A 27,918-nucleotide genomic window follows, 5' to 3' on the forward strand; every position below is an offset into this window, starting at 1 on the left:
TTGCTTTCAGTGGTTTGCATTTCACCTAGCACACTGACATTTGCTTTTGAAAAAGCTAGACAGTTCTTTGTATCTGTGAAACACCACTCGTTGTAGGTAGTTCTTGAAGAACCAAGTTAAAAATATTAGGACTACGTCAATTGCTGTGACTTGGGCCCATTTATGAACTTCCTGTGAAAGCCTGTAATTTCAAAGGGAGAGCCAATCCAAACTGGTTCAGGAAGTCTCGAGGTCAAGGCATGAACATAGTCTTCAGCCTGCTGCTTGTTGTGCATGTAGTTTTTGCCACTGGAGGTGAAATGAAGGCTAGGCTCCTGTACAGCTCCTTTATCAAGATAACCAGGGTGGAGGGGAAGAGCACCAGGCAGACATAATTACTGCTGAGATAGCTATTATTTGCTATATTTTGTCAGCATGTTTTGGACAAAGACATGCCTGAAAAGCTTTGATGAAATGTAAATACACATCCCATGTACATACACATGCAGTGGCATAACAGACTTGAAGAAACAGGGTATGGCCTAATTGAAAAGCAAAGCAAATTGTACAAGCAGGTGCGCCTATTTACACATGCATACATGATGTATGGACATGGATGTTTTATTTGCTGCTGAAGTAGTTTGGCCTAAAATGCCTTGCCATGGATTTAAGATTTCTAGTAAGAATATCAATCTAACATACCTCTACCAAAATGGCGTAAAAAATTTCTTTGAACTGCAGCTTGCTCATATCCAGAGGCTTTTTTCAACTGTTTGAGAGTACAAGTGTGTTGGATTAAACCCTTGCAATACATGGTTTTTGAGCCCATGAACTTCTTTTTTGTGCATTCACCTGTAGAGTACTTGTGCTAAACATCTGGTTTAACATCTGGTTTACCTTATGGAATTGCTACATTTTTGATGAATAACCAAGTTCAACTCTTCTATCACACTTCAGAGAACAGAACATGAGTGTTATAAAAGATTATTATAAACCAGGAACCTTCCCTACTGTGAATGACTGGGGAACAGCAGGGCAAGAGGGGACTTCGCAGAAACTCTCTGATGAGAAGATTCACTGTTTAAGTTTCTTGCTTAAAAGGACAGACATTTGAAGTGTGCTGCTATGCAGTCATCAGGAGAATCCTAACAGCAATACCAAGATTTTAATCAGCTCTGAGAAATACAGTTGTAGTATTACAGAATCACAGAATCACTGGGTTAGAAGAGACCTTCATGATCATTGAGTCCAACCCATTTCCTGACACCTCAACTAAACCATGGCACCCAGTGCCACATGCAGTCTTTTTTTAAATGCATCCAGGGATGGTGACTTCACCACCTCCCCGGGCAGACCATTCCAGTACTTTATCACCCTTTCTGTAAAAACCTTTTCTTAATATCCAGCCTAAATTTCCCTTGATGCAGCTTGAGACTGTGACCTCTCATTCTGTCAGTTGCTGCCTGGAGAAAGAGTGACCTCCACCTGACTACAACTACCCTTTAGGAAGTAGAGTGATAAGGTTGCCTCTGAGTCTCCTTTTCTCCTGGCTAAACAACCCCAGCTCCCTCAGCCATTCCTCACAGGGTTTGTGTTCCAAGCCTCTCACCAGACTTGTCGCCCTCCTCTGGAGGTGCTCAAGCGTCTCAACGTCCTTCCCAAACTGAGGGGCCAGAACTGTGCACAGCACTCAAGGTTTGGCCTCACCAGTGCTGAGTACGGGGGAAGGATGACCTCCCTGCTCCTGCTGGCCACACTATTCCTGATACAGGCCAGGAGCTATTGGTCTTCTTGGCCCCCAGGGCACACTGCTGGCTTGTGTTCTGTTGGCTGTCACCAGCACCCCAGGTCCCTTTCTGCCTGGGCACTGTCCAGCCACACCGTCCCCAGCCTATAACGCTGCAGGGGGTTATTGTGGCCAAAATGCAGGACTTGGCACATGGACTTCTTAAACTTCATGTTGTTAGTCTCTGCCCATCTATCCAACCGTCCAGGTCTCTCTGCAGAAACATCCTACCTTCCAACAGATCGACACGTGCTTCCAGTTTTGTGTCATCTGCAAATTTACTAAAGAAGGACACAATCCCATCATCCATGTCATCAATAAAAATATTGAACAGAACTGGCCCCAGCACAGACCCCTGAGGGACACCACTGGTGACTGGCCATCAGCTGGATGCAGCACTGCTCACCACCACTCTCTGGGCCCGGCCATCCAGCCAGTTCTGAACCCAGCACAGAGTGCTACTGTCCCAGCCGTGGGCTGCCAGCTTGTCTAGGAGTATGCTGTGGAAGACAGTGTCAAAGGCCTTGCTGAAGTCCAAATAGACGACATCCGCAGCCTTTTCCTCATCCACCCGGGGGGCCACCTGGTCTTAAAAGGAGACGACCTACCCGTCCTAAACCCCTGCTGGCTGGGTCTGATACCCTTGCCATCCTGTAGATGCTGCATGATGACAGTCAGTATAAATTGTTCCATTATTTTGCCAGATACTGAGGTCAGGCTGACCAGTCTATAATTACTAGGATCCTCCTTCCCACCCTTGTTGTAAATGGGCATCACATTGGCCAGCTTCCAGTCATCTGGAACCTCACCAGTGAGCCAATACTGTTAGCAAATGATGGAGAGTGGCTTTGCAAGCTCCCCTGCCAGCTCTCTCATCACCCTGGGATGAATCCCATCTGGTCCCATAGATTTATGAACATCCAAGTGGCTCAGCAGTTGTCTGACTGCCTCCTCTTGGATAATGGGGGGACCGTTCTGTTCCTTGGCACCATCAACCAACCCAAGAGGACAGTTGTCCTGGGGACAAGCCATCTTCCCACTAAAGACTGAGGCAAAGAAGGTGTTAAGTACTTCTGCCTTCTCCTCATCTGCAGTTACTAAGTTCCCTCCCTCATCCAGTAAAGAACAAAGGTTGGTCTTACCCTACCTTTTACCATTAATATATTTGTAGAAACATTTTTTATTATCCTTTACAGAAGTTCTCATTTTAAGTTCAAACCAGGCTTTGGCCTCCCTCATTTTTTTCCTACATGCTCTAGCAGCCCCCTTATATACTTCCTGAGAGACCTAACCCTCCTTCCAAAGGTGATACATCCTCCTTTTATTCTTAAGTTCCTTCAAAACCTCCTTGCTCATCCAAGCTGGGCATTTAACTTGTCGAATCATCTTTCAGCACAGAGGGATAGTCTGTTCCTGTGTCCTCAAGATCTCTGTTTTGAAACTCACCCACCTTTCCTGAACTCCTATTGCATCATATGGGCATGGAGGATGGCCACTAGAAACTCCTGGAGCCTTTCACTCCTTGGATAAAAAGTGCAGCTCAAGCAATAGGTGCAGCTAAAGCACCTGATTGTTTTTTATACAGATGCAATTTGCCCCTTCCTATGACAGTTAATTCAGGTGAACTCTGGCCCAAAGTAAACCGTAAGGCTACAGTTGTTTCTGTCCCAACAAAGAGCAAATGAGTGGGAAGCATTCTAGTTGCTTCTAGATCATTAAAATAACCTCATATACAAGAAGTAGTGGTGAAAGGAGAATCAACAGCAAGTTTCCAGATGTTTCTGACATTTTATAGAAAATGGGAGCAGAAAAAAGACACACAGTTTGTTAGCTGGTTTTGACCTGTACAACACCTGCCCATGTGGTGACCGTATCAAGACTTCTCATCCCAATGAGCAGTTCAGTTACCATTCTTTCCTGTTTGTGGTAAAACTCAAGGAGAATTTTGTCAAGAAGATAAAATCAACTCATGCTTTGTTTTTTCTGCTTGTCCTAGCTAGAGCTGCTCAGTACAGAGGATATCCAAACAAGATAACACATGTTCAACGCAGTTCAAGCTGTCTATTGGCTCACTGCTATGTATGATAATAACAGTGTTGCTGACATTACCCTGCATTTGCAATAGAAGCAAGTTATATCTATACTGGAGGCAAATCTCCACAAAGCAGGCTTTGAGCTACAGAATCAGCATCAATTTTAGATAGTTGATTTGGGAAAGATTTTCTCATCCTTTCTTTTTCTTGCTTTCACAGGAAAACAAATTCTAGCTGCTGAATCTACTCAGTTCCTAGTTCTCTACTTCTTAAACCCCCGCTCTGTGACTACACTAAGATAGCATGCATGTGTAGCATTGATGAGAAGCTTTACAAGAGACAGAATTTTGGTTTTGCAGGTCTAGCATTTCTCAGGGCTGGTGATATATTAATGTTTATTATGGAGGTAGTGGTCTACTAATGGGGCTTAGCTCCTTTAAAGACCTGTACGGGTCAATTGTAAGGAATTTTGCTGACAATCATTTAGCTGAAGAGAACCAAAGTGATCATGAGCATTGTGAGAGGTTTTTAAAAGAAACGTAATTTTTTTAAAAATTGCTCATAAAAATCTCTACATAGGTTTTTGGCTTGTTTTTTTTTTAATGTCAGTGTGAAACATGCTGTGCTCTAGATCTTGTAGGTGGGAGAAAGTCCCATAAAAATGCTGTCACAGAGGGAAGAAGAATCAGGGTCTAAGCCTAGAGATGAGGAAAAGAGACATTGTCACTTGTCATCGGATGAATAGGATAAAAAATAAAATCTCATGAGCTTTCACCACTTCTTGAATTTTGCAGCATAAACCTGAAAGAAAGCTTTGTAAGTTCATTGCAGAATAAGGGATCCCAGTACTATACTTGACTTCAGGCCATGCACAACCTATTGAAAATCTTGACAACAGCCTCAGCCAGCTCTGACATGAGTCACGTTTTTATTTCTGTTTACTTGAGTATTGTCTGAATTGCAGCAGGGAATTTGAAGGTGACAGTGGTTAATGCAGAATTCAAGCTACTCATAGACAGGGAACAGTCTGCTGGAGATAACCCATTGCTGCTGGGCAATGGGGCATGCTTCACCTTGCACTGTCAGGCATTAGAGACAGAAAATATTAAGTGCTCTTGGATGGCAGAGTTTTTCTAAGAAGCACCTCTGAGAAGTGTCTCTAGACAGTATCAGTAATGTCAGATTAATACCAAAGAATGAAAGATTTTAATACATTACCTACAAGCAGGTATCAATTTTCCAGCAACTCTGTGATTGCTGTCCTGTTTCCTCATATCTGTGGAGCTGTTTTACTTGGTTCATGCTGGAGATGCAGATGTGTAGGGACAGTATAAGTCCTGATAAAGCCAGTGTGCTCCCCAGCATAGCTTTGCATTGCATATCACCATCCTGCATACATAGCACAGCCTCAGAAAACTGCTGCTACTCAGACACGACGTGCTAGATCTCACCCTGGCTTTGTTTATGAGAAATCACAGTCTCATATACCTCGCAGGAAATGGTCCAAAAACCTCAGCAGATGTTTGCTTTATTAGTAGATGGACTCCATTGTGATGGCTATTTTAATTATCAAATTACAGTGCAGAAAAGAAGAAATGTGTTCACATTGCCCTCTTCATGTCCTGAGGGCTTTTATGCCTGGGTTGACTTCTCTGTCTTCACTGTTTCCATTAAATGAATCAGAAATACATTTCAGTGGGATTAGACAAGAGGAGAGAGTCTGCTGTGCAGAATTGTCCTGGATGATGATTATGGAGCTAGAAGTGATATTGGTGTGATTTAAGCAATGCTAAAAGCACATGCTACCCCAGCTTTATCAATATCACAGGGATACTCAAACTTCTTTTTCTCAAAAGAAATACAGCTAGGTACTGATGAACTGAGACAAGAGATAGGTTCATATGTCTGCTGCACAGTCTCCATCCAGCTATTCTCAGCTGTCCCAAATTAAGTACCTCTTAAGTCTCTTGGTAGTTTGTCCTTATGCCTTGAATATGTTCACTAAACTTGGATATTAACCCACTGCATCCCCCTGATGGGCCCTCAGGGCAGGTGGACCTCATCAAGGATAGCTAGTTTGGTGTTTCTGATGAGTTTCTTGTCCTCTTACATTTCAGGTCTCAGTCTGCATTCTTAGTTCTGAGAGTTGGCTAGAAGAACTCAGAAAAGATTCTTCCTTAACACACATGTCTACAGAAGTAATGGACTGCATACAGTACAACACAACTTTGAAGTCAAATCTTCTGTTCCTTAAGTAGAAAAGGGCAGTATGTGAGGTAAAACTGGGCACCTCAAAATCTTTCCTTCACTCTTTCTACTTTCACATTGCTAGCCATAAAAAATGACACTGGCAGTGAGATAAAACTACATCACAGTGAATACATCCAGGGCAAAGGGACTCAGTGAGAGTGACATATAGTAAGTTGTCTGGACAAGTAATTTATCTTGCCATTTGATTGCAGTTTTAAGAAAAAACATTGCTTCAGTGGCTAAAAGAGAGATAAAATATGCATGCCTAATTGAAAAGTCCGAGAAAAAAGCCCCAACAAAATAAAGGAATTCTGTAGTTCCTGACATTTTTCTGATTGTTTCATTTGCAAGTAAGAAAAAAAATAGATACTGAAGTAAATTCTGAACTAAGCCATATTTTTGAATTGCAGAATTAAGATGGTTTTGATTTTCCACAATTATTTGGGAGAGGGGCCAGAAGTATTTAATGTATTCATCCCAGCCAAATATTACAAATCTGTCATTTTTAATCATTCCAAAGCTGATTTTCCAATTTAAAAAAACCTCAGCCAAAAAGTACAGCAAACTCTAATTTTAATCTGGGAAATGAACCCAACCTCTTAGAAGACAGAGGAGAGCACTTTGCTTCAGCTCTACAGATTAGCAGTTAAGCTCTGTTTCTCTCCTTTGGAAGTACTGTTTTAACAACTGGGTAAATCTCTGAAATGCAAGAAAACTGAGTTCACTTGACCCTAGCTTCACTGCAATTTTCCCTGGTTTGTTTCCAGGCTGCATGGTGTTGGTAAAACAATTGATCCTGGTAGTACAGGGAAATAACAACTTGCCTTCCATCTTAAGAGTCCTGCAGGGCAGAATGGTGTTCATTATTTTGAACTTACTGTGAGTATTTTCCATGGAAAGTATGGAATAATGAACTGGCAACAAAATGAAAAGAGAACATAGAGACTTTGGTATCAAGTTTTAGTGTCTAAATTACACTGCCAAAAAATAAACAAAGTAATAATAATCAGGAACATATCCCTAATCGCCAGTCTGTGTTATGTGCCATGTTAACAGTTTCATTTTGTGAAATGTATCATCTTTTTCTAAGAGGATCCAGGACTCATAGTCAGAAGGACATTAGTAAAATTGTCATAGTTAGAAAAGTGAAATGGAATCTGGGTGATAAATGATACTATGCCAGATACTCATGTGGGGTACATTTGTACATCTGAGGATGTGAACAGCAATTTGTGATTTGACTGCCTTGATGATTTGTGCTAGAACCTGAAATTAGAATGAGCTGAAACATTTTCCAAAAGGGAAACATTCACAAAAGAATTGTATGTGAAGCATACATCTGTTTTGACAGAATTTAAAGGAACTCTTATATGCTGTAGCCTAAGATATAGAAAACCTAGTCTCTGCTTCTCGCAGGTCTGCTTTTCCAGATCACTTTGAGTGATGACTTTGAATCAGTCAGCAGTGGTAATTAGATTATGAGTTTCTCACAACCCAATGCCTAAAACACCAGCCACAGGGAGAAGGAAATACCTACAGGTTTTGGTCGCAAGACCCAAAAATGGACACAGTCCTGTTTCATTTCTAGAATGTGTGAAATAATGTACCTTTTCAGGTACAAAAATATACCTGAGGTACCCAACGTACCTTTTCAGGTACAAAAATAAATTCCTACACCTCAGATGTTGCAACAAGGAAAGACAGTGGTCTCCTGGTCAAGTTCTGTATGAACTGAACTAACAGTCAGAGCTTTGCAGTCTACATTCTGCCCTCTTGGGCACTCTTCTACTGCTGGATCTGAGAGACAGATGTTGTTACTGCATTGAAAGGGATCTCTTAAAGCCATACATTACAAGTGTCATTTCCATTTTGGAAATGGCAATTACAAACCGAAGGTGTCCTCCCATTCCTAATACCAGTTTTGAAATTCTGTGTTCTGCCCTTATTCTGCTATTTATGTAACGAACTGTTATTGTACTTATGCATGAATGAAATTTAATTCAGTAATACTATAACAATGCTTAGAGATAATTCTTGTATTAGGACTCATTATTGTACAAGGTTTGTAACTTCACTTCTAAACAAGGTACTATTTGTAAGAAATTAGTATTTTGTCTGTCATAGCAGATTCAGACTTTGTAAAGTACTGGTGCTATGTTACTTCTACTTTTCCTAAATTTAGAAAAAATTATGCTTTTTTTGAAAAGAAAGAAAAAAACCCTGAAAACTGTCATTACCTGCGTTGGTAGTATCATTTTCTCTGTAATCTAAATGACTCTAGGAATACTACTTTTAAGTCTTTCCCCAATACAACTCTAAAAAGGTTTTTAAAAAGGCAGTGTTCTCTACCACAAAAACCAATGCCTCTTTTGTCCACCAGTTCTTATGTCTTTTGGAATCAGATTCCAAGAATTCAAATTTCTTTCAATAAACAGGTCACTAAAAAGTCTGTCTGCAGCAAATGATGATTGATTCAAGTTGAATTTTATGTTTGTGTTTCACTGACACAATTCCCAAGCTGGCATCCTCCTTTGAGTTTTTACAGCTATTATCACTTACAATTATGTCAAACTGGATATTCTGAAAGGATTATTATGAGTTGCATCCATTTGCTGCTATGTTGATCACATTTGCCTAACTGACACCTAATCACATCTCATCCAGACTAGATTCCAGAAGCAACAATGTAGTCCTGGTTGTACTCTGAATTTCAGGACTATTTGTGCAAAAGTACAGAGCAACTGCTGTAGGGTACAGATCTAGATTCACTAAGGAAGAGGACTTGTAAAGATATTCTAGTTCTGTGTAGCTCACTATAGTAAATAAGCTCCTTGTGCAGGTATGAAAGATATCTGGATCTGATTCTTACCTATGTAAAATTTTAAACCTGTTTAATATGCTTGTTAGATAACAGAACTGTCCACCAACACAGAACGTCTCCAGGGCCAGGTTTGTGTGTGACAAATGTGCCTTGGTTCTGCTTGGCTCCATTTGCGAAACTCCCACATGATGATTGATACAGATCTTTTTCTGAATGGTCCAGCTGCAATGTTTTTATGAATTCTAATTCTTTGGGCAAGTAGTACTATTTAAATCTTTCATTATTGCTGTTCTTCTCCAGTGTGTGCCTTTGTGCAGAAATCATCAGCTTGGCTGCCTGAAAGCCACTGACAGTCCAAACTCAAGAACCCTCACCGCCAGCAGAAAGCAGCAATACTAGCAAACATGACTGTTAAATAGTTCCAGATAGATTTCTGCATCTCAGCTTGGCCATAAGAATGAAAACACTACTCTGTGCCTTAAGCATGGGCATAATCCTGGGGTACCCAGCCCTCTCTCTTAAAGACAAAGTGAAATCCCTTTTAGTTTGCAGTGAACAGAAACAGGAGAAGTAAAACTGTGCCTCAAGGGAGCTGGACAAAGTAGCTCTGGTTTAGACCCTGTCAGGGATCCACAGTGTCCAAAGCCTTAGGTCTAAACGTGACATGTGCTCTAAATGTGACATTGCTTTGGGATTACCCACATTACACAACTGACTGCCTAAACACGAAATTGAGAAACATGCCAAAGATCAAAACAAATAATTTGTAGTAAAGCAGTGGTTTCAGCTTTGCTTCTCAGACAGTGGTCTCCCCAGAGAGGTGTATGTCTCATATTCTGAGATGACTATCAGGTGACCAGCTGAAAGTCACTTCTAACTTATATTTTTTCCTTCCCTTTATTAATGAAGTTGTAGGTAGTTGGCTTATTCTGTCACTGATTTATAGAGAGGAATAAGTCTTACAGAGGGTTGTATGAAATCACAGGGTCTTATGCTGCTCAAAGATCACAAAGTGAGTCCACTGAAGTCAGGATGAACCCTCCCCATTTTTACATCATTGTATCCACAGTCAGACTGTCACTGAGATAAGTCATTTTATAGAGGAGAATACGGCAAAAGTGTTGGGTGGTTTCACAGTCAGAGGCCATTTGTACTGTGACTAGGGATTACTCAGCAAATCATTTGAAACCTATCCTGATAATTGGTGGCTGTATTCCTTGTTAGCTTCTGTCCCTTGACAGAAATGCAGAATGGAATTTCAACATAATGCAGATATATGGTGTGCATGGTCTAGGAAGGAAGAAGTTTCACAGCACAGTACTTCTGTCACCGTCAAGCACTCAGGTCTTCATTATGCCCACATCCTTTGCATTGCAAAGATCCAACATAGCAAAAGGTTACCTCAGATGGGAATGGTAGGGTGACGGAGATCAACAGGGCTATGATTTAGCAAGGGAAAGAAGGAAAAGAGAAGCATAAAAAGAATCGTAAGGGAAACCTCTGCTGGGGCTGTTGGATATAAAAGCTCTGGGGTGCCTTTGAAGCCAATGATTTATTGAAAGTAAAAGCTCTGTGATGGCTGACGTGATGTGATTAATATGTTCAAAGGAGTCCCTAAAGGGTAGATCTGCCTTTAATAATATATTATGTATTATTGGCTGCCCCATTGTACCTTCTGGCACGGTGGGACGCTGGGTGTGGTGCAGCTGAGCGTCAGCCCTTGCTAGTTCATTGCCAGGTCATCTCTGGGGAGGAACTGTTCCCTGTTTACAGGAAATGCAGGACAAGGGCCAAAGGGCTGGGCTGAGCACAAGCTGAGGCCACCACAGCTCACTGCCTCTCCCTCATGGTTGGGAGAGCAGGAAGGGGGTATGCCACTTGTCTGAGGCCCAAGGACACTGTTTTGTTTCCAGGCATGTCCAGCTTTTACTGCTTCTTTGTTTTACCTAGTGTTTTAAAACTACAGGACTGGGGAGAGTAATGGTGCTCACAGACAGCGATGCACCCCAGAGTACATCACTGAGCCTGAAGTGTGGATTGGCTACACAGGTGCGTCAAAGCAAAAGCCTCAAAGCTATCCATCCTGGCACATCTGGGACATGGCTAGTGAAACCTCACTCTCAGGCTTTCTCTTATCCATTCTCTACTGATAGTGCCCCAGGCTGGGCCAGAGGATATTCCTTAAGATGGAGCCCGAACACCTTTGTGCTTCCTGCATTCCTTTCCAAAACTAGAGCTGTACCAGCACTGTTGTTCTGTGACCATCTCCAGGAGAAGTGGTTGAAGCCGGGAGAGTTTTGTCCCCAAAGTTGTCTCGAAAACAGCAAAAGCCTTATGCACCTGATCAAAAATCCTCTTCCCCTCGCCTGTATTCTGTAACACAATAATGTAAGAAGGAGCAATATTCAAATTGAAATGCTTGTGGATTTAGAAAGAGCACCTTTCTGGCCTTGCCAGACAAACAGCTTATGCCTCAAAGTGTGAAATGTGATTATCCCTGTGTTACCTTGCCTTTACAGGCTGTGTATGTTATTAGCAGGCATCATGTCTTTCTTGACCTTTTCAGACTTCAGGTACAATATTTGCCTTGATGATCTGCCATAGGGAACTGACTGGCTAAACATATGCTGCACTAATAGGCATTATGCTGCACTAATAGACATTTCCTTTTATTGTCTTTAAATGCATTTGGACTTTATTTTCCTTTATTAATGAGCCTTCCTTTTGCAGAATGAATTAAAACAATCATTTGCAAATTGATACAGGGAAATAAATAATCAGTTTTAATAAAACAGGGTACTTCAGCACCCCACTGCATCTCCCAAATTACTCAATCACTGCATTGAGTTCATATTATTTTAGTTTTTTGCAATAAGAACGTCACTGTCTGAGAGTTTGAACTGGTAACTACTGGGCTTGGGAATTGAGTTAGGGACAGGGATACTGCATGCAGAAAAAAGCAGCATTCAATCCTCTTGGCCAAACAATGGAGGGCTGGGGTCTTTGCAGGTGTAGATTATTTTTCCTTCCCACTGGATGGCATAAATTTTACATATGTGAGTTTTGCATAATCCAGCTGTGTCCAGGTGAGATTCTGATCTTGCATCGAATACATTATAATTAGTTATGAGCTAAGATTCCTGTGACAGAGGAATTTAAATGGGCACAGGGTGGGGTCTGTGGATGGAAATGTTATGGCAGCAGTTTAGTAGTCATTTGTAAATTTAGCATGCGCTATCTGAATTGATATGTCAAGCTCATCACCACTCAGCTGGCTTCAGGGAAGATATACTTGTAGAGGATGTAGTCTATAGAGAAAGAATAACTGTACCTTCCAAAGTAGTTTTCATATAAGATTGCTTTGGTGACTCAGTTCAAATAATTGCCAGTGCAAACACCAATACACACAGAAAAACATTTAGGGTCATAACTTTCGTTCATTTTAGAGCTTTGGTGGATCTAGGTCTAAATGAACTCAACACTGCAGCCATTCTCTCTTAGGCAAATATTTGAAGGATTGTCTTTTAGCAGTTGAGAAACATGGTCTCACTAATGAATGGATGAAACATCCTAGACAAAAAGACATTCTGTTACCCCACAACAGGCAGAGCAGAAGTCGGTGCTTACCTCAGAAACATAGACTATGCCACTACACGTAAACATTGAATATGGTGAGCCCTGTGTTTATAATTACTGACAAAAGCACCTTTAATGTACTGGTAGGAATGGAACCAGGGATGTGATTTCTAGCCTCTTCCACCACTTTCTTCATCTTGTGGTGAAATTTTTGGCCAAATATTGTCATGATCTTTACTTTCAGACACTTTTGAAACCATAAGAAACTTTGAGAAAATATATCGGGGGCTCTTTGGCCTTCATGTATATTGCTGGTAATTAATTTGCATCATCAAATTTGCAGTTTGCAACAGATGCAAAGAAAATAACTATTCTCTCTTTCTCTGTCCTGACACTGACTGGGAAGATAGAGTGAAAGACCACAGGGAGGCAGCAAGGAGGTAATCCAGGTAGTCTGGGTGTCTGAATGCTGAACAGATACCTGTTAACCAAATCATGTCACAATGGTTGAAACACCAGCACACCCTAGACACTGTTTTTGGGACACATTGAGCAAGATATCCTTTGCTGACCTCTTGAGTTTTATTAGCTGGGATCATCCTTTAGGCAGTATGTACCTTATGGAGACAAATTATTAGTTCATTTCAAATATGAACACAGCAGAGGTTCCCTAAGTGCAGCACTTGTTCATACCCTTCTTTAGACTGAATATGAGCTCCTGGACTCTGCACATGAGGGAAAATATGGAGGCAGAACAGAAAGGCTGACAGCCACACTTGCATGGGAGACACATAGCCTTGTTTGCAGCTTAGAGGTAAATGCAGATATCTAAGGAGTTTCCTTTCTGAAAGGAAATAAGAATCTGGTCAGTGACCTTGGGAGTCTCATAATTGTCCTCTCACTTACATTAGCTCATCTTTTCCCAGCCTTCTGTTACTCTAGCATTGGCTTTGATGCTGTGGGTTTGTTCACATCTGGGATCTCCAAGCAGATTAAAGGGATGAAGCAGAGATGTGAAAGGAAGTTAGTGTTTCAGAGGAAATGGGAAGTATAGAAATAATATAAACTGAGTCATCCAGGCCCACATTACAGACTGATCTGCCTGGCCAACATGTCTACTAGAAAATATGGCAATGTCAGATTTTGATTCTCAAGACAAAAGACTCACTGTCTTGGCTGAACACAGGAACCTTGCCCTAGAAATGTAAAAAGCTTGGGGCCACTGTGGTGTATAAGCTGTATATAAAATCCTAGAATGACACTGTGGTCAAAAAACCAAATGTGATCCTTGAATGTGAAAACTCAGTAAAGTCAGGTAGGATTAGATGGGTGTTACAGCTTATATACACAGCTTGGTACTCATTTTTTGCCAGTGCCGGAATAATGAGTTACGTGTTGCAGTACCAAGAGCAGTATCAAAACTGGATGGCAGCAAAAGTTGGTGTTAAAATGATTGGTAAATTGAATAATGCTAATGCTAATAATAATTTGATGAAGTTCAGAGATTTTAGAATTATTAAATCATAAGTGGCATGACAGAATAAGACACCAAAATCTTCACCTATTTCATATAAAAGTCAAAATTAAGGCACAACTTGAATACAGCCTGTAAGTACACAGTAACAAAATCTGAAAGACTGGCCACCAGTTCAGCAAAGGTTTAACAAGATCCAGCAACTGGAATTTGGAGCTAGGCATATACAGATCGCTTTAGTCATGCTTTGTGGAGGTTTTGAGATCACTGGCCATTTTAATCGGAAAAAAATAATTCTTTAATAAAATGCTGTGAAGCCACAGGCCTGTATTGCACTGGCCTGTGTTTCACACCAGGTACAGTACTCTTACTGCACAGCTTTCTCTGAGTTTCTGGAGCTGAATTCATGTTCCCTTGAAACAATCCAGGGATTCTGGAACCTGAGTATCTTGTAGTTTAAATGACATTGGTATTACCATTATACTTTTCTTGTCCTTTTGATGTTTTCCCAGAAAACCCATTGCCACAGCATCTAACTTCCATTTAAAAATGTTAGTGTGATTTTACTGAATCTATTTTGAGGGGTTGACTATGGAGGAACAAAGCAATTCTGCTTCCAACTAAGTATGAAGTTTTTACTCCAAACTGGGCCAGAACAATCATCTCTTGGGGAAGCTTGAACAAGTTTGTTTAAACCTCCCATTGCTCCTTTCAGAGTCTTCTGCTTGCCCAAATGGTTGCCTTTGAACATAGCAGCCAAAAAAAAAACCTGCTTTATAAATTTTGCTTTCCAAGCCCTGCAGTTCTGCAGGGATTCTATATGTCTGAGCAACAGTGAGTCAGGGAATAACACCATTGAACTAGTCTGTTCTGTTTTTCTGCAGTGCCTACACTGAGCCCTACAAGGTGTGCCCAGTCTCTGTGACACCAATGGAAGTAGTCACATCAGATGAGGAACAGAAGAGTTCAGAAGATGATGAAAGCAGCCTTGGTGATCCAAGTCTCACCAACAAGGTAAAAAAAAACTCTAAAAGTGGTTAATGCATGAAACCTGGAGAGGGAAAAGCAATGTGCAGAAGATTCTGGATTCTTAGCTGTCTGTATTTTGTCTGGTGCTCATTTAGAAATGGCAGAGCCATCAGTCCTTCGCTCCCCCACTGCACTAGGAAAAATTTACCTCTACAGCACATGGCAAAGGCAAAGAATGTAGTCTGAAGATGGACAATGGAGACAACGTAAACAGCAAGAAAGGCCTGGCTTGAATGTCAGGAAAAAAAGTCTCACTCCAAAGCATTTAGTTTCCATCTTGAGAATTTAAAATTACATTGAATCAAAAAAGACATATGGAGAAGACCTGCACAGTGCACAAACAGGGACCAGTAAGCAGAGTCTCAAAGGTCTCAAAACAAGCAGGGCAGCTACTGAATCAAAAGCAGCAGTACATAAGAATGTCTTTGCTGCTCCTTACACATTTCCACTGTTTCCAGACTCCAGGAATCATTCTGTTTTGCAAACCTTTAACATATCAAAATGTGCACTCCTGTGCACATACATAAAACTGAAATGTGCTGCAGTTGGGAACTACAGACTTGTGTGCCTTGAGGAAGCACCTACTTCAGATGCCTTTCAAGGGACAGCTCTTGATTTATATAATTATGCAGATCCTCCAGGACAGCTGCAATCTAGCTCTTCAAAGATGGATCTGGAAGACAGATATGGACTACTTTTCCTTCACTCTCACTGGTTTGCAGAGCTAAACTGAAAAAGTGAATTGTTCTCATAATGCCTCAGTTTACTTACCATTAGCACTACTGTAAACTGCTACATAGTGCATAACAATTACAAATGGGGCATTATAAAGTCACCCAGATAGTGAAGCTTATAAAACTGCTATGAGCCTCTAAATGTGGCAGTAGCGCTCTTGTCTGAGTACAATCAAGCTACAATACACCAGAACACAATCAAGCTGCAATACACTCTGAAGTACAACACACACATAGTGAAATGCATGAGGAGATGAAATCTATCCATGTTAGCATGGCAAGTTAGTGGCACACACAGCGATGGATCTTCTGCTTCCATGTTTTCACGAGTTGCCCTGCTTTGAAATGCAGTACAAAAGAGTACTCCAGAGAAGTGACTTGCACAATGCTTCTGATTTAGAAAATTGTTCTATGATCTACTTGTGCAGCTCTTAGGCCAAACAACTCCATCCTAGCCCTATGGAGGCAGTTTTGCCTCCAGCCCCACCATTTTTTTAACCTGGATCTGTTTAGTTCAGTTTTTTAAGTATACCAGTCTGGTTCTGATAAAGGTTGTACAAACAGCTGGGTCAGCATAACTGAGAACTGGCACTATGTTTAAAGGGGAATGACTGGCACTGTCACCAAAGTGCCATCAATCTTTATGATTAATATGTCACAGGCAAAATTCAGGGACTTCAGTGTCACGTGGTCTGTCCAGAACAAGTCTGAAAGTGTCTCTATGCATTGCCTGTCTTGGGTTATTTAATTGCTGTTTGTTTAACCAGGAAATTAACTCTGAGATACAAAACAGTGTTTGTAGACAGATTTCTGCAAATCTGTGGGTGCAGGTCCCTCAACTATTCACTCTCTGAAACAAAGTCCAAGTGATTATTATAAGACTGCAAAGCTACCAGCATTTTAAAATCTTTACTCCCTACAGCCAGTCATGTGCCTAGTCCTGTGGTATAGCTGTCTCCCAGCTCCCTCTTCAGTAGCTGCCCTCTGGGCCTTGCTCCAAGCCTTTGCTTAGCCGATGGAGGCCATGGCAGCCATGTAGGGACCCTTGACTTTCTGCTTCGCTGAGTCTCTTACCAGCATACTTGGTCTGGCAAGCAATGTCACTGAGACTTGATACTGCACTCATTTCCTGTGAGTCCACTTTTAGTCACTGAGGGCTGCATTTCTTTGCAACTACTAGACCACTGTTTTTGCTCCTTACTTCATCACTGCTGAAAAAGTCAAACTTTTTCCAGTACATTCCTTTCAGTACATATTTCTATGCTTTAGCCATGTCTTACCATAAGGATGAATCGTGAATTAGGAGCAAAATACTATTAGCCACTTGCACCTCAGAGCCATACAGTTTGCTTCTTTCACAGTTATCTGTTTCTTCCAAGATGCCAACCAGTTAAATAGATGCCTCTGAGATTTCAAACAATGTTTTCTGGTGAAGTACTGAACTAATTCTGGAGATATTTATTGCCATTTAGTTTAGACACTTTTTTTTAGTATGCAATAAAGCCCTTTATCCTGTTTGCTTCCACAGGTCTCACTGACAGCAGTCAGAACAGTTTGGAATATGACCATTTTGATAAAGAACTCCCTTTTCCAGATGGTATATCCTCAACAGCTGTGAAGCTAGCCTGTTCAAAGTTAAGCACTTTCTGCTTCTTTGACAAATTTTGGACCTGTAAAAATCCACAGAAAATTTCACTCCTCCTTCAATAACAAGACATTTTCAAACTTGCCATCTGTATTAGCAGCTATTACTTTGTACTGTATTACTAGTATTGAATTGAGGAAAATGGCCTGTCTTCAAAAGTCCAGGATACCAGACACTGAACAACAAAGAATAAAGTCTGTTCACTATTTTTACTATAGAAATATGTCAGTTTAAAGTGCTCTCTAACACTGCTTTACTTTGTAGAATGAGAAATCTCTTAATTGCTTCTGACTTCTTCTGTTGACAGAAAGAAGGCCAGTCCAGAGCTTACCTCATTGCCCAGGAACTAATGTCTTCAGAAAAAGTGTGAGTTTGTTTTTATAATCTACCTGTTGCGCTTCTAAAATTAAAGCTATGTAGACCACCCTTCCATATTCATTTGATGGCAGTTAATAAAAGTTTGTCTCTCTCCCCAGATACGTGGAAATGCTCCAGTTGTTACGTATGGTAAGTAAATAATTTTAATCGCTGAAACCTAGATACCCTTTTATTTAGCTGCAATTTAAAAGACATAAAAGCACTGAAGGGATTTAAGTGAATTTGAGGAGGAATGGCTTACTGTGAACCATTCTAATCTATTATTTGTCATCTAGAGGGAAAAGCCTTGGCCAACAGTTGGGGTTTCTTGAGGCTGAGACTGGTGTAAGGTGCATAACAACCCTAGTGCAGAGAAGGAGATAGTGATAAACGGGTGGACACTCTCCCTTCACAGTGAGACAGATGGGATTAGAGCTATGAAGCATGGGGATTTGGTTTCAATGGACTCACTCTGCTTGCATTTAAGCTTCTTGTTTTCTAATAATGCAGTATTGGTAATAGCCAGTGTGCTCTGGGTATCCACACTGTGTCACAGTGTTTTGGTTTAAGACAATTTAAGAGGCAGATACTCTAAAATTAGTTACCTCTCCATTGATTTAACAAATTCCTTTCCACCAATAAGGAGAAAGGAACAGGAATAGATATAAGTGAAAAAATAGCATTCTATAAAAAAGAAACAGCAACAGGCAAAAAATAACAGTAATCCTCACTAGTTACGAAGTTGTTGAGCTCTCACGGACTACCGGAAACAAACATTAACTCCAAAGGCCAGAGTAACCCCTCTCCCAAGACGACGCCCCCTGCAGCCCAGAGCGTGTCGGAGACAAAAGGAAAATGTCAGACAAACCCCTAAGACGGCGCCTTCCGCAACTGCATGTGGGGAGACAAAGGTGGCAGCAGCCCTCCCCGCCTCATCTCTCCAGCAGCAACAGCTCCATTGACAAAGGTGGCCAGCACCCTCGGGCATCTGGAGTTTGGGAACTGAAGAATTCGGTGAATCTGCAGTGCCAGCCTCTCTGCATGTCCCTAGGCTGGCGGCAGCCAACCAGCATCAGCACTGCGTCCTCCAAGCCACTGGTGCTGATGCTGTGCTGCTCTCTCGGGTCCCTGTTCTGATGAGGGCTAGGGAGAAAACGGACTCTCAAGCACAGAAAGAGCAGTGGCTCAACCCCAACCAGTGCCAGCCTTGCGCTGCGGGCAGATGTTGCAAAATTCACTCGGAAAGCTTTTCATTTTGAAATGCAGCCTCTCAGGTTGCTACCCTGAAGCAACTCTCTTCTAAGGCCAGAGGGAAACAAAAACAAGCCAAAGCCTCTACCTGCACTGCCTCAGCTATCTTGCCCTGCAAGAACAAAAGGGAAAAGAGCAGAGCCAAGAGGCAAAAGAGCTCTGCTTGGGCAATGTGAACATGAAAAAGACAGGCACCTTCTGGTTCTGCTTCTGGTTGGCCATGGAGTCTTAATAAGACAGTAACAACTTTGGTCTCAGGTACAGAATACCAAAACATTTTGGGTTAGCCAAGACACACAGCTAATCACCATGGTGAAAATACAGATTCTGGTGTCAGAAACATGTGAGAGAACACCCAGAAATAATCAATTTTAGTCCCTGATAGAGAATTCTTGCATGGCATAAACTGACTGGTAACTTTGTCCTGGAATACTCTGTGTCCCTTTAACAGATCTTCCTCTGCTTCCCTAAAGACTGGTACAGAGCTTAGATGGCCTTGCGGTCAGTATCTTTCTTGGCTGTTAGTTGAAAGGTAGTAAGGAATAATAGCTGCTACACAAAGCATGCTGCTGCTATTTCCTCTGCTGCTTGGAAAGAAATTTCCTGAGAAGGGAAAAAGTAACTCCACGTTGTCCTTGGAGGACGTCTCAAGCACTAGCAGTGGAACAGAAACTCTGATGGGGACAAAAGTAATGAGGTTGGAACTCAAAGGATACTAAATGTGACAATATCACTGAATTGGGAGGAGCTGTCGATTCCCTCAAGGGCAGAAAGGCCTTGTAGACAGGCCTTGACAAGTTAGATAGGTGGGTCATCATCAACCACATGAAGTTTGACAAGGACAAGTGCCAGATTTTGTGCCTGGGACAGGGCAACCTTGGCTGTATATATAGACTAGGGAACAAGAGGCTGGAGAGCAGCACTGTGGAAAGCACATAGACAGTAGAGTAAGAGTATTTAGTGGAGGTGTCTAGGAGAAGCCTCTCATTTGCATTACATCCTGGCATTTTCCATACACCTCTAGGAGATAAAAGTGACTTACTAATGCCAGAAAACTTTTCAATAAATATATCCGAACTTGAAATGCCTTTCAGTGCCTTTACACACAGTGTAAATGGCTGCACACCCTCATGGCTGCTATAGCACCATGTTACTGTCAGGCTGCCTTGCCTATGCTATGAGGCAGGAAAAAAATACTTCAGGACTATTCCCCATCCCTTCCCTTTTCTGCTTCCTCTGGTAAATCCCTGTGTAGTGAAATTTGTTTCCCTGCCTGCCCAATTCACTGGATTAAAGGGATCTTACGAATATTTAGCATATTCTCATTTTTTCCTAGTTATGAAAGAAATTAAGGAGAAGAGAAAGAGAAAAAAAGGACAGAAGTTAATATGTCAAATGAAAGTGAGAAATGGACCAAAGCAAACCCTTGAATGAATGCACTGGTGGGCAAAGTTAATCCACTTATTGGTTGTTAAATGTCAGAATTACTATAACCATGCACTGTGACATTCCCTGTCCCAATTCCCTGGGTTAGAAAGTTTAATAAGACCTCCTCAATTTGAGAACTGGAAGGACCCATCAGACAGATGAGCAGTCACCAACCGTATGAAGTTTAAGAAGGGCAAAATCACAATTTTGATTAATTATTTCCTTATATAAAGGAAAAGTTCATATGTGTCTTGACCCATACACTCCTTTTGGGATTACAGGAGGCATTTTTTCAGCAGAGCCAATAAACGAGTTTCTCAGATAAGATGTAATTGTTTTTATGAGTTGGCTTTCTAACTAGTGAGGATGTATGAATGGAACCTGTGTCAGAGAATGAGAGAGAAGAGAGAAACGGGCAGCCTGTTTTCACACTTGTCTGCTAGTTCAGGCAGTCTTTGGTTTAGAAAAAGTCAAAAATCTTCATGGGAAAAGGCTCAGAGGGTATGTTTCTGAGTTTCATTGATTGTCCGTCACCCTGGTCTCTACTGGTATAAGCTGACATCTCTATGATACCTACCTACTGCAGTGGCATTCAGAAATAATCTGCAGGTTTCTCCAAATGTTTGCAAACATGTTCAATCTAGAAAACACTGTCACTTTTTCTGTCCCAACTAATGTTGAATCTTTGTATTCACCTGCTGCCCAGTGTATTGTTCAGAATATTTAGAGAAACTATTACCAATATTACAGCATGCAAATCCCTTAGAATGTAGGGGTAATATTGGTTATTACCTAACCAAGCAATATTTTCAATACTGCCGTAACACTAAGAGTTACAATAATTCTAATTATTGTTCCTTTTTCCGTATTTGAATAGTTTTAAGAATAATCACATCAGCAAAAAATCATGCTTTCCTGTGCACTTGCTATTGACACAAGTTCCACTGGCAGATTTCAGAAGCAACCAAGAGTGCCCACAGTCACCAAACTGATCTCAAGGTACAACACAACATTCATGGCCAGTTAGGACCTTCCTTGACAACATTCCTCAACCCAGGCATGCATTTCTGTTTCCCATCATCGACTTTCTCAAGAAAACAGTTTCTAGAAACTTAGCATCATGTCTCAAGTTTCATCTTCTCATGTAAATCCACATCTTGGTAAGAAAGGCAAAGAACTAAACCACACCCTAGCTACTTTCAGAAAGGAAAAAAAAGGCTTTTCTTAAGCCTGCAGCAAGAGCAATTTCCCATCTCATTTCCAGGCTTGGCTAGTGCTGCTGTTCATTCAGCATAACAGATTCTGTTTGGCCTTTCAGTGGAGACTTTAATAAACTGATTGATTGCCAAAATGATGACATTTCCATACACCCACTCTGCTATTGAACTGAAAGACTGGAAACATTGTGTTAGCTCACAAACTTGGTATCCGTTGGTGTGGAAGTAGTGATAATAATTTAAAAGGTTAGCTGTTACTTGCCCTACTCAAAGGTAATACAGTTCTCTGGAGCAGTAAGTTCAGGACCCATTCTGGTCTGAGCAGGTGGCACTGGCAGGGCCTTCTAGTCCAAGTTGATGACCTCTTGGTACTCACGGTTTTTCCAAAGTCGATTAGTCTTTGAATCTCCTTCAGGATCACTTAATCTTCAAGCTTTATCATTCTGTCTCCTATTATGCTTCCCCAGCACTGCAGGCTGCACTTGACATCTTTTTCTTAGTACTTGCTCCTGAACAAAATGCTGCAGATGGCTTTCTCAGTCTAAAATTTCACACATCACCAAGATGGTTTATTTGCTTCCCCTCAGCTGGTCTGTTTCAAATGGCTTTACAAGATGTACACAAATGAAACTTAGGGTGACTTAGATTGCTTCAGGATCCCAGTCTGTATGGGACCAAGCATTTCCTTGATAGTGTACCATGATCACATTTATTTTGCCTTTCATTTTTAATAGTGGACCATATTCATGTTTATTTTGCCTTTGGCTTTTGTACATAAAATCTCTGTGTGTGCAGAAACCCCTTTGAAGTTATTACTTCCCTCCAAGATATTTACTGAATTAAGGACAGCTCTGCACTGAAAAGACATCAGCCCCAACATCTCCTTTGAAAAAGAAATTTGATCCTGTTTCCTGGTTTGTATTTTCCTCAAACAATTGACCACAATTGTTAGAAACAAAGACAGCCAGATTTATGCTTCCTAAGCATTTGGAGATATAACTATGAATATGATAAAGATCGATATGTGCGGGTTCTCCAGCCTTCAGAGCAGTTTGGAATTCAACCCTGCACTGGACATCTCAGTGTTCATGACTGCAAAATAGATCTTAGGACGTAAAAAAGAACAAAATAATCGTAGTGCTCAAGCCTCTAACTTAAGAGTTAAACCTCATTGATTAAACTCTATTTTCAGAATTCTTATATGTGGCACATTCTCAAAACCTAAAATTAACTGCCTAATTTAGGAACCACTGCTAGGTGTTAGAAAAAACAGAATTCCATCTATCTCATTATCCCCTTCCATCTTTCTAATTATTTACACTTCCAGTGAATGATTTGCTGAGCCTTTTTTACGACTGTGAATTTCTTGGATGATGTTCAAACTTCTGCTTAACCAATCAAGTCATTACTTTCCTAATAAAATGTTTTAGTGAATGTAATGTGCTGCCTAAGCAAAGAGCTAGCTTGCTGTTAGGCCCTCTGAAGCTGTTGTAACAGCCTAAGGACACACTGTTACAAAAGAATAGCCTGTCCTCACACTAGGCTGATTTTTGTTCTCATATATTTATTCATTTTTGTGTTCATCAGCAGTGGGAAAATAACTATGTATTGGCCGGGGAGCTTCCACAGTGGAAATGCTGAGCCAAAATAGCTTTCAGATAACCTGTGTATCTCTTAAAAGGAGAAGGAAGCCACACCAGCACATCTGGATCAGGACAATTCCCTGGTAAAAAGCTGCACTGATACAGTATCCTCAGTGTATACTGTACAGTCTGCTGGTTCTGAAATTCATTTGCTATGTTTTGGATGAATATGTCTATTTGGCTGCATGTGAATGTGTGCTGAGGTCAGGGTTCCTGACCTAGATTGTACCCTGTATGGCAGGATAAGAGACTAATTGTGGCTGCTGAGATAGCATTTTCTGCTGTTCATCTGGCATTGTTTCTGCTGAGTCTAGTAGTGAGAAATGTGAGATCGCTGCTCCATACAGATCAGGGGTCATTCAGTCTGCTATAGATGATGTGCCACTCTTTAATTCAGGAGTGCCATTTTCATCATTCGGAGAGGGGCTGCTAACTGTGATGCAGATACCTCCAAGAATCTCCATGAGTCAGACTCGGTTCATAGGGTACTGTACAGCACCTCATGTCTGTACTTGGCTTTATTATGGAGGCTGTCTTTTCCCCCTTTGAACTCTTCACCCTCCCCTCAGGTATAATGCATAGATGTCCAAAGGAGCTTTGGATTCTGCAATATGCAGAATCTATTAAATCCACCTTCATTCTAGAAGTGAGAGTGATTGTAAAATCCTGCCCCATTTTATGCAATTAGTGTAGGCTTTATTTACATAATTTGGGCTGCAACAAGATTTTCTGTTGTCCTCCCTAGCTGCATTACAAAGTGTCAAATATGATGACTTCCCATTAGTATCGGTCCATTAAAACACCAGCTTGACTACGGAAGCAATTGCAATTCTAGATATACATATAAAATTATTTTGTATGCACGTATGTTGATGTATGTGTGTATTTTGCTGAAAAGCATAAAAGTCTGGATGCCAGGTGGGTGTTGTGGTGTGAAGAAGGTAAAAACACGCTGTGTGTAGACATGATTTCTGTAGCTGAAGTGCTGGTATCCCCATATGAAGGCAAAGGCAGAAAAATAGCTGCAGTTTTCCACTAATGCATCTGCTCTGTACACTTGCTCTCTTTTTTTTTTTTTTCCCAGTGTTATTCCCTAATGGAAACTAACACATCTATTTTAAAAATTGTAGAAATATCCCAGGGGAATTTATTCACCCATCAGACCATTCCCTTTTCTTTAATACAGTCTAGAGATATATGCAGAAAAGCTGATTCAGCCATTACAGCTGTAGGGGTCAGACCTCTGCTTCATGTAGATTTACATCGTTTTTCTCTGGCAAGAACAGCAGATGATTAACGTCTTCAGAGCATTGCATTGCATCCTTTTGAGTTAAGATTTCTTTACCTTGTTAACAACAATGTGAAGCTAATTCAAAATTCGGGAAGCAGTTCAGGTCTGTTCTGCTTTGTACGACCTTTGTTCCTCCCAATGAGACGATGTAATAAAGAGCAAATTAACTTTGTTTTCAAGACCTGGAATCAAGGTCACCCATAATCCTTAGACTGCAGGCATTCAGAGTTTTTCTAATTCAACCACAATCTAGCAATCTGTTCCTTCTAGTACAATGTGCACTTTTTGTTCACAGAAATGCTATTTGTTTCAGATATTTCTCTTGGCCTATTAAAGAGTGGCTTTGCTCTATAATCATAATTATCTACTGGAACATCACATTTTCTAGCTCAAATTCAGGCCTGATGCTAGAAACACAATGCTGTGAGCCAGTGAGAAGGAACCTCAGTCCCCACCTGCAGAGGAACTTCTGGTCAGACCATAGGACTAGAAATTACTATTGGCAAAGACAATATTAATGATGATGTACTCCCTTCTCCATTCTGTTCTCCTGCAATTGTGGTCAATATGCAAGGACTAGGATTTTCATTATGACTAGATTAGAATTGTCTATGCTAGTGCTTTAGAAGATGAAAAATAAGAAACCCAAGTAAATCTAGCAACTGATCAGCATTTCTTGGACAATTCTAAAAGGTCTTCTTTCAAATAGTGCTGTCTGTTTAGCTACACCTGTAAGTCAAAATCCCAACTTTCCCTTCTTTAGTGTACTCAGCTTTCTAATATTCATAGTTGCTTTCAACACACTGCAGATGGCAGAACCATTAGCTTTTAACAGTAAAGGTAGAAAATAACTTCAGTCCTATCATTTTCTGACTACCTCTATTAGACTGATTGTAGTAGTCCTCAGTTCCCAGGGATTCATCCATCTCTAGTGGATGAACTGATCTAATTTGGCCTGTTCTGCTATATACAGAAAAAAGAAACAGACATTCTGAATCCAGAATGAATTACTGCACTCCAAGTTTTTTTGAAGTAGAAGTTGAAGAAAAGGAGTCACCCAGCATAGCATATATGTATGTATGTATACATGTACAGAGAGGCAATTTTTTTCTCCAGGGTAACCTACTTGCCTGATAAGTCATAAGTCTGACAAGAGATTTTCCTTCCTTTCACTAGGGTCCTGCAAGGTTAAATGTTCTAATTTCACTCATTTTTCTAATAAAGGCTAACATATATACAGGATTGCACAGTTGAAATTTGCAGGTGGACTCACACATTCACTCCTATTGTTGGAGAGAAATGATACACAAACTCACTGTTTCTGCATCTGTTCACAGAATCCTGGAAGCTAAACCCAGAATTAACTCTTGTCCAATTAACTACACCTCTTGCCCTTTTATTAGAATATCACATTTCATATAGATGTTGAATCCTGTACAGAACTTTCTTGATAAATGTTCTACCAAAAACCTCTGGTTGCTGGCATTGCTGACTTCTTTGTAAGAGTATCTAGAAATAACTACCTGCTACAAAAGTATCAAGGTTGCTGATCCTAGGTAAATTGGGCTACTTTTCTGTAGCCTAGATCCACATACTTTTTTTTTTTTTTCCCAAAACTTCACACACCGTAACTGTTTCCTGTTAGTGTCAGCCAGCACTCCCAGCATCAGTAAAGCGTCTCATACCCCAGCGTCCTGCGGGGAGGCTCATCACCTCAAAGAGGGTGTCAGATTCTTTTCCAAGAGCCAATCATATGTCAGTTAGGCAGGGCTCCACATAAACCATAAGATACTGTTGAAACCCTGCATTCCTCCTGGTCTCATACTCTCATAACAAACTCCAGACTACAGTCCCCATTTACAGCAGAGAACAGAATTCTTCAGAGGCATTTCTGGAGGGAAAAGACATAACTTGTGTGTATTAGCGATGTTCACAAACAAAAGGAAAAAAAACCAAGCCAACAACCTTTGTGGCTGTGGGGTTTGATCCTCTTTGTTTCACTTCATTATTTGTAGGGTTTATATCAGGAATGTTAAGGATATGGCCATTTGATGGCTATAAAGGGCTTACTTATGGATCCCCAAAATGTAATAAAAATATTTATGTTTCAGAAATGTATTTTCATAGCTGGCTTGCTAACCTTCTGTGCCACCTAGGCAGCTTGGGTTATGCTTTCCATGCCCATGCAAGTACAGGCATAAGACTGTGTGAGATCTGTAGGCTCATCCAACCCTGGATAGATTGAGCTTTGTAGCTATCACACCAGAGCCCTGAACCAAACAATTTCTGTTCATGAAGCTGTTTTAAGAAAGTTTTGATCCATCAGGGAATTATATAGACTCAGTGTTTACTACCTCCTGTACTTAGACATTGGGCTTTTGTGAGAGACTTGGAGGCCTTCAGGTGCCATGACTGATTACAGTTAGTGAGATTGGAAAAGCACTTTGCCTTTGATTAATGGCCTCACAGACACTCAGCATTTTCAACAGTGACATAATTATTTATAATGGATGTTTATAGTGATTACTGTTATGCTGCAGGGTTTTTGTTAATCATTAGAAGGCTGGCTATCCAGGCAACTGGAATTTAATTATTTGTCTGAGAATTCATTATAATCAAGGGGACAGACAATTAAAAACTAATTAAATCTAGTGAGATGCTGTGGGAAAGGAGTGTTAATCCTGTTGCTTGTTGTGGTGGAAAGTGGACAGATACAGAGCTGTTTGATGTTAATTTGGAAAAGATGACATCTTTGTAATGTAATAGATTACTTAAGCACATCACTAGTGAACTACAAGCTATTCAGTTGTCTAGGCACAATAAGCCGAGAGAACCCTTTAGATTCTTTCCCTTTCCCTGATCTGGATTAATTATGATGACTGAGGATTTTGAAAAGTTGCAGATTCCTTTGAGTTAGTAAAAGCATCCAGAAGAGAGATTGATTGGTTTAGTTGCTTGAAAAGCTTTTGAATTGTACACTGGCTGAAACAAGAACTTAGATAGGCTAACTCACATCCGAAAAAATTGGAAATTTAATAGCACAACATTGGGATTATTTATGGTACTGGGGCAGGACATGTTGCAGAAATTAGACCCAGATAATTAGGAAACATAGTAATACTTTTTCAGAAATCTTTATGATATTTTTTTATCCAGGATATAGTTAATCAAAAAGAAAACTGTCATCATGATCTTTTTTTTACCTAGTTCTAGTGGCTTTTCAGAAAACAAATGTTTCAGCTGTTACAGTTGCTAAAAAACCCCAACATTTTCTATGTGTGACTCTTGGCTATTATCAATTAGATAATCCAGTCATGCCAGTTCACAGAGAGCCAGTGTGGACGTTGCAGTTGACAGTAACAACAGAAAAACCAGGAATTAATCTGAGGAAACTAAAACCTGGT

The 27,918-nt window shown here is 40.7% G+C and overlaps 1 protein-coding gene across 1 annotated transcript in view; it reads left to right on the top strand.

The window, feature by feature from the left end:
• Positions 1-27,918, top strand: part of FGD5 (FYVE, RhoGEF and PH domain containing 5) — a 76,452-nt gene that overhangs the window by 11,801 nt on the left and 36,733 nt on the right. Inside the window, exons 3-5 of the mRNA XM_058031906.1 lie at positions 14,804-14,933; positions 17,635-17,693; positions 17,804-17,834. Of these exons, the coding sequence (XP_057887889.1) occupies positions 14,804-14,933; positions 17,635-17,693; positions 17,804-17,834 (220 nt within the window). The remainder of the gene's footprint in view (positions 1-14,803; positions 14,934-17,634; positions 17,694-17,803; positions 17,835-27,918) is intronic.

The sequence above is a fragment of the Melospiza georgiana genome, chromosome 11 (genome assembly GCF_028018845.1).
Source record: "Melospiza georgiana isolate bMelGeo1 chromosome 11, bMelGeo1.pri, whole genome shotgun sequence".
NCBI classification, from domain to species: Eukaryota; Metazoa; Chordata; class Aves; order Passeriformes; family Passerellidae; genus Melospiza; species Melospiza georgiana.